The sequence below is a fragment of the Dendrobium catenatum genome, unplaced genomic scaffold (genome assembly GCF_001605985.2).
Source record: "Dendrobium catenatum unplaced genomic scaffold, ASM160598v2 fragScaff_scaffold_151, whole genome shotgun sequence".
Lineage (NCBI taxonomy): Eukaryota > Viridiplantae > Streptophyta > Magnoliopsida > Asparagales > Orchidaceae > Dendrobium > Dendrobium catenatum.
The window spans coordinates 468721-475826 of NW_021318613.1; the positions used below are offsets into that span (position 1 = coordinate 468721).

Genomic DNA, 7106 nt, shown 5'->3' on the forward strand with positions numbered 1-7106 from the left:
TGTCAGTATCTTTGCATCCTGGGGGGCAAAATGCTGCTGACGAAAGGACCTCGGGGCCTTCCTTGGAAGAAAGAATCCGAAAAATGGAAGAATCTCAGAACGAGATTCTTCAACTCCTGCGGGAGAATCAACAACCGGCATTAGCACAACAGGAGGAAGTCTTCCTCCCCCAGAATCCACCACGGGTTGAGGATGTCCAATTTGGACATCTTCAAGCAGAAGTTCATCTCCCCCCACGTAGGAGATTTCCTCAGTCTCGACAGGATAGTGAAATTGTCGATACGGCAAGTTCTACACATCCTCCACCTTCAATTAGGCAACCTCGCATCCTCCCAGATCTCCCTGAAGACTCTGCTCAACCACATGGAGCAGAGCTCCCTCACGACGCCCTGCGTCACGAACTGCGAAAATTACTAAGGGAAGAATTCCCCCAAGGAGATGCGAGACAAACTCTCCGACAGCGAGACTTTCAGGAATCTTCACCTCTAACTGAGGCCATACTACAACATCCAATTCCGGCTAGATTTAAGCTACCTAGCATCGAGTCTTACGATGAGACGTCCGACTCGTACGAGCATATCGACCATTACAGAACTATTATGCACATTCAGCGGGCTCCGAACGCTCTCCTATGCCAAGTCTTTCCTGCCACTCTCAAAGGACAGGCTCGCACATGGTTCTACTGCCTTTGCCCTGGACCCTTCTATTCGGCACTTATGCGCGACACCGTTCCATCATACGCCAATTTAATCCACCGGATAGAAGCTCAAATCTCGGCGAATGAGGCCATAAACGCCCATAGAAAGCAATTTGAATAGTCTACTGGAAAGCGCAAGGGAGCGCCTGGAACAGATAATTCTTCCTCGCAACGAAAGAAACAAGGGAAGAACAATCTACCCCCGAGGTCTCCATTGCCACGGCGAGAACCTCGACAAGAGAAAGAATACACTCCTCTCAATACATCTCAAGTAAATGTGCTAATGGCTGTTCGAGATCAGAATACAGTTAAGTGGCCACATCCCTTAAAACCGAACACAAGAAATTAGGACCAATACTGTCATTTCCATCGTAGTCGTGGTCACTCTACCGAAGCTTGCAGACAACTGAAGGAGGAGATTGTAAGGCTTATCCGCCAAGGATATCTCCGCCAGTTTATTCAGAATCCTCCTCCCCGAGAGGAAACTCGTCCCGCTGGGGGGCAAGAACGACAGCATAGGCCACCAGTAAACAACCGAATAGCAATTGGAGAAATTGAGACAATAGTTGGAGGCCCTCTGCTATCTGATAAAGTCTTTTTGGCTGTGGACAAAACTCCAACTCCAAAGAAGGCTCGTGTAGATCACTCAATCACCTTTGATGATTCTGACTTGGAGGGAGTAAAAACCCCTCACCAAGATCCACTTGTTATCAACGCAGGCATAGGCGACCCGTGCTACAATGTCAAGAGAATCCTTGTGGACAACGGCAGCTCTGTGGATGTCCTGTTCTACTCGACCTTTCTCAATATGGGTCTCACAAGAGAAATGCTCCAGCCCGCTGCAGGCCCTCTGTATGGGTTTGATAATCGAACTGTATGAGCAGAAGGGATAATTAGTCTTCCAGTTGTACTTGGAGAATTCCCCCGACAATCCACACATTCTGTTCAGTTCATTGTTGTAAAGTCTGAATCGGCTTACAACGCTATCTTTGGAAGGCCACTCCAATTAATTTTTTGGATTGTCACCTCTATCCCTCACCTCAAGCTGAAGTTCCACACTCCAACAGGAGTTAGTGTGGTATGCGGAGATCAGCAAACAGCACAAACCTGCTATCTCAGGCAGGTCAAAACACACCCGGCCGATACTCTAAACATTGAATATTTTGATCTCTGGAGCGAGGACATACCTCAGAGAGCCTCTCCAGTAGAAGAACTCACCACTGTATCTATCTCTGAGCAACATCCTCAAAAAACGGTGCAGATCGGGTCACTTCTCTCAGAAAACGATAAGAAAATGCTCACAGATTTTCTATGAGAAAATCAGGATATTTTTGCATGGAGTCCGGCGGATATTCCCGGGATTGACCCTGAAGTAATTGTACATTCCCTTAAGGTCAATCCGGCAAACAAACCAGTCATCCAGAAGAAGCGAAATTTCACGCCAGATCGTCAGCAGGCAATCGAACAAGAGGTGGACAAACTTCTGAAAGCCGGATTCATACAAGAAGTGCATCATCCCAATTGGTTGGCAAACATTGTCTTGGTTCGAAAAGGGAGCGGCGCATGGAGAATGTGCATAGATTATACTGATCTTAATAAGGCCTGCCCAAAAGACAGCTTTCCCCTTCCATGTATCGACCAGTTAGTCGATACCACTTCTGGTCATCAAATGTTGAGTTTCATGGACGCATACTCCAGCTACAATCAAATCAAGATGAACCCGACCGATGAAGAAGCACCAGCGTTTCAAACAGACAGAGGACTGTACTGTTATCGGGTAATGCCCTTCAGGCTCAAGAATGCTGGAGCAACTTACCATCGCCTCATGAATAAAGTCTTCAAAACTCTTATTGGGCGTAACATGGAGGTATATGTTGACGACATGTTGGTAAAGAGTCTCGAAAAGTCTCAATATATCTCCGACTTGGAACAGTGCTTCCGTCTGCTGAGGCGTTACAATATGCGACTTATCCCTACCAAATGCGCCTTCAGAGTTGCTTCTGGAAAATTCATGGGTTTTATGGTAACCCACAGAGGAATTGAAGCCAATCCTGAAAAGATCAAGGCATTAAGAGATATGGTGCCCCCGAAGAACATCAAAGAAGTCCAAAGGCTGAACGGGAGAATTGCAGCATTGTCACGTTTCCTGGCGCGTTCAGGAGACAAATATCTCCCTTTCTTCAAAATACTCAGAGGTGCCCGCAACTCTGGTTTCAAATGGACGGACGAATGCCAAGAAGCCTTCGAACAGCTACGAAAGTATTTGGCCTCCCCGCCGCTACTTTCTAAACCGACATCCAGAGAAAAGTTGTATTTATACATAACTGTTTCGACTCAAGCCATCAGTTCGGTCTTGGTACGGGAAGAAAATGCCACACAACGCCCCGTTTACTATGTCAGTAAAATCCTGTCTGAGACGGAAGGGCGTTATTCCTTAGCAGATAAAACAACATTGGCGTTAGTTTATTCTATCAGGAAACTACGTCCTTACTTTCAAACCCACTCAATAGGAGTTTACACAAATCTGCCACTGAAAAGTATTCTGCAAAAACCGGAAGCATCGGGTAGGCTCGTCAAGTGGTCCGTAGAACTTGGCGAATTCGACATTCACTACTTGCCTATAAAATCTCAAGCACTCGCTGATTTTGTGGTTGAATGCACCGTACCAGCATCAGATGTTCAAACAGGTACTTTGCCTTCTCCTCCACGTTGGACGTTATACGTCAATGGATCCTCGGGAGGTTCAGGTGTGAGAGCTGGAATTCTGCTAATATCTCCGCAGGAGGTTACTCTTGAGTATGGGCTTCGACTCAAGTTCCCGGCAACAAATAACATGGCGGAATATGAGGCTCTTATTACTTGGCTAAAACTAGCAATCGATTGTGAAGTGCAGAATCTGGTAGTCCACACCGATTCACAATTAGTTGCATTCCAAGTAGAGGGAGAATTCGAGATCCACAATCCGCAGCAGGCTCAATATTGCAAGATTGCAAAACTGCTTTTAACCCGAATAGGAGAATATCAGATCATACACATTCTCCGAGAAAAAAATGCGAGAGCAGATGCTCTTTCAAAGCTTGCAACATCAACAACATGAGACATCTACAAGAGGAAGTGCGTTGAGGAGATCCACTTTCCTAGCATTCAAGGTCCATGGGTCATACAATCGATCAACGAAACAATTGAGGAGTCTTGGATCAATCCCATTTTGTCTTTCTTATAAGATGGGGTACTGCCTGAAGAACCCATGGCTGCAACGAGACTTCGAAGACGAGCAGCAAATTTCATCATTATTGGTGGTGAATTATACAAGCGCGCTTTCACCGGGCCATATCTGAAGTGTCTCCCACCTTCAGAAGCTGATTATGCTCTCCGAGAAGTTCATTCTGGAGTATGTGGCGAGCATCTGGGAGAAAGAGCTTTGGCTATAAGATCATGAGGCAGGGGTTCTATTGGCCTACAATGAAACAAGACGCGCTTGAGTTTACACGAAAGTGCGTAAACTGCCAATTACATTCTAGTCTCACCTATACTCTAGCTCTAGAACTTGCATCTCTTCAAAGCCCCTGGCCTTTCGCCCAGTGGAGAGTCAACATAATGGGACCCTTCCCTATAGCCACAGGACAACGAAAATTCATCATCTTGGCTGTAGACTACTTTACAAAATGGGTGGAAGCAGAGCCCTTGGCAAATATCACCGAAGCAAATGCCAAATAATTCTTATGGAAGAATATAATTTGTCGCTTCGGTATTCCAGCAAAGGTTATCACCGACAATGGAACTCAGTTTACTTGAAAAATCTTTACGTCTTTTTGTAAAGATTTTCACATTCAGCTTGTCCACATAGCTGTCGCCCATCCTCAAACAAATGGGCAAACAGAAGTCACAAACTGAACAATTCTGAAAGGGCTAAAGACACTCCTAGGGAAGGCTGGGGGGCAATGGGCTGAAGAACTCCCGAATGTCCTATGGGCTTACCGCACCACAGCCAGAACACCTACAGGAGAGACTCCGTTTAACCTCTGTTTCGGCACAGAAGCAGTCATACCAGTGGACATAGGGGTCCCGAGCAATAGAATTCAGACATTTGACTCCAGTAAGAATGAAGAAAAACTCAGGACTAATCTGGACCTCCTCCCCGAGGCAAGAGATATAGCCTCGCTTAAGACCGCTGCATACCATCAACGGATCGCTCGTCACTACAATCGAAGGATAAAGCCTCGAACTATCTCCATTGGAGATTTAGTTCTGCGAAGCCTTGAAGCTGCTGGGAAAGGCCCTCAACGACTACAATTGAAGGATAAAACCTCGAACTATTTCCCTTGGGGATTTAGTTCTGCGAAGCCTTGAAGCTGCTGGAAAAGGCCCTCAGCGTAACAAGCTCTCCCCCCTATGAGAAGGTACTTATTTGGTAGCGGCTATGGTCAAACCTAGGACCTTCAAGTTAAAAGATGCGAACGGAAAGATGCTTCCCCGAACTTGGAATGTGGACAACCTTCGCAAATACTATCAGTAGAAGATTGATGTTACTATTTGTTATGTGTAATATCGTTTGTGACGTTCGTTTTGCTTTGTAACTGTGCCTTGTATTTTCTTTGAGTTTTTCGTACGTTGTTGTAGAAGAACACTTGTTTTGTATCCCAGGGGGACCTAGTCCGACCTCTTCCACACAGGTTAAAATCATTAAGCAAATGTTTTGATTAACAACCTCGGATAGGTCAGAGTATCGCAAAGCGGATATCTCTCGCATTCGTGTAGATTAGAAAGACTTTATTAACATTTGAGTTAACATATATAAAGAAGAAAATTGTCTTTTTTATAAGCCCACGAACATCAAGTGCATCATCCAAAAATAGCAACACACGAACAGCATGAACATACGAACAATCATCGCAACAAAAGCAAAAGCAATACGGAAAGCATCAAAACAGTTCTACAGAATCTCAAGATCGTCATCTCTACCAACGCGAAGATCTTTTTCAAATCACTCTCCAATTCTTCGCCGCCAGAATCTGGAGAAGGATCACCAGAAGCTTGGCTTGGGGTCAACCCCTCGATATCCCCTCCGTTCCTGCGTTTCACAACACGAACGCCCTTCATAAAGCTTTTAATGAAGCCATCCTGAATAAGCTCCGCTTATAAGGCCTTCACCTCTACGTCATAAAAATAATCGCGAGCTTCTTGTACCTTCTCTGACAACTTATTCAGGAGCTTCTTATTCTCAACCTCGAGGGTTCGCATATTTTTCAGTTGTTGGTTGTTTGTTGCCTTCGCCTCCACCAACTGAATATGCAAACGATCCATCCGCTCATTTTGGGAAGAGGCTGAAGCAATCTTGTTCGCTAATTCTGTTCTGCATTGATCGAGTTGACTCTCCACCGTCTCCATTTCCTTCACTTTGCCGTCGTATTTCTTCTTGTATTCTCCCTGGAGGTATTTGACCTTCACGAACTCGTCATTCCAATCATCCAAGATTTTGTTCAACTCAAGATACTGTTCAAAAAAGAATCAATAAGTAAAAAGTATATCATCTAAATTAGACGCAAATACAATGGAAATAGAGGAAATGTAAACCCACCAACTCTTCGACTCGCCGACGACCGATACACTTATGTTTCAGAACATCCTCTGGAATGTATATCCTGGATGGAGAAAAGCGAGGGCCCTTACCGGCGACTGCAAAAACATCGTTCGACTTCTTCTTCTTAGGCGTATGTGAATCTCCCTCGCCCTCGGGTCGCCTAGATTGAGTTATTTGGACTTCCGAGGCTTTTGTGGATATCTTCAATTTTTGTGTGTATGACCTCCCTGCATGAGTAGATAGTCCCACTTTAAATAAATATTCCTCATCCAAGCATTTGCTAAGAGAGCGCATCTCGTAATGAAGAGCTTCGGTATTAGGAAACCTCAACCGTCAGAAAGCCGTGGGGGAAAGAAGAAAAATCTCGTAACTCCTGCACCCGAGGAGGGGCGCTAATTTGAGTAGGGGAAGTTTCCCGCTCGCAAATAGCGGAAGCCTCAACTGTCAGAAAGCCGTGGGGAAAAGTAGAGAAATCCTGTAACTCCTGCGCGCGAAGAGGGCGCTAATTCGAGCAGGGGAAGTTCCTCGCTCGCAAATAGCAGAGGCCTCAGCCGCCAGAGAGCTAGAGGGACAAAGAAAGAGAAGTTGCAAATTTTCTAAAGGCCTAGGGGGCCTATTAATAGGTTTTGGAGAGAAAGGAGGGAAGTTATTGCCATTTTGGAATTTTCCTATTTTACTAAATTTTTTTCGAATTTTTTGGTATTTTCTCGGAATTTTTTGGACCAAAAAATAGCGAAAAAGTGCTATTTTCGTGCATGTGGGGCCCACAAAGTCAGTGGGCCGAACCGACATGTCTCTCTCCACAAAACTGGGCGGACAGCAAAAAAG

At 45.3% G+C, this 7106-nt stretch overlaps 1 protein-coding gene across 1 annotated transcript; it reads left to right on the top strand.

Annotated features, from left to right (window-relative positions):
- Positions 1 to 83: 83 nt before the first annotated feature.
- Positions 84 to 3794, top strand: LOC110115884. The gene is made up of 4 exons (XM_028701111.1): positions 84 to 817; positions 1073 to 1571; positions 1647 to 1919; positions 2022 to 3794. The coding sequence occupies exons 1-4, from the start codon at positions 84 to 86 to the stop codon at positions 3792 to 3794; spliced, it is 3279 nt and encodes a 1092-aa protein (XP_028556944.1).
- The last annotated feature ends 3312 nt before the right edge of the window (positions 3795 to 7106 follow it).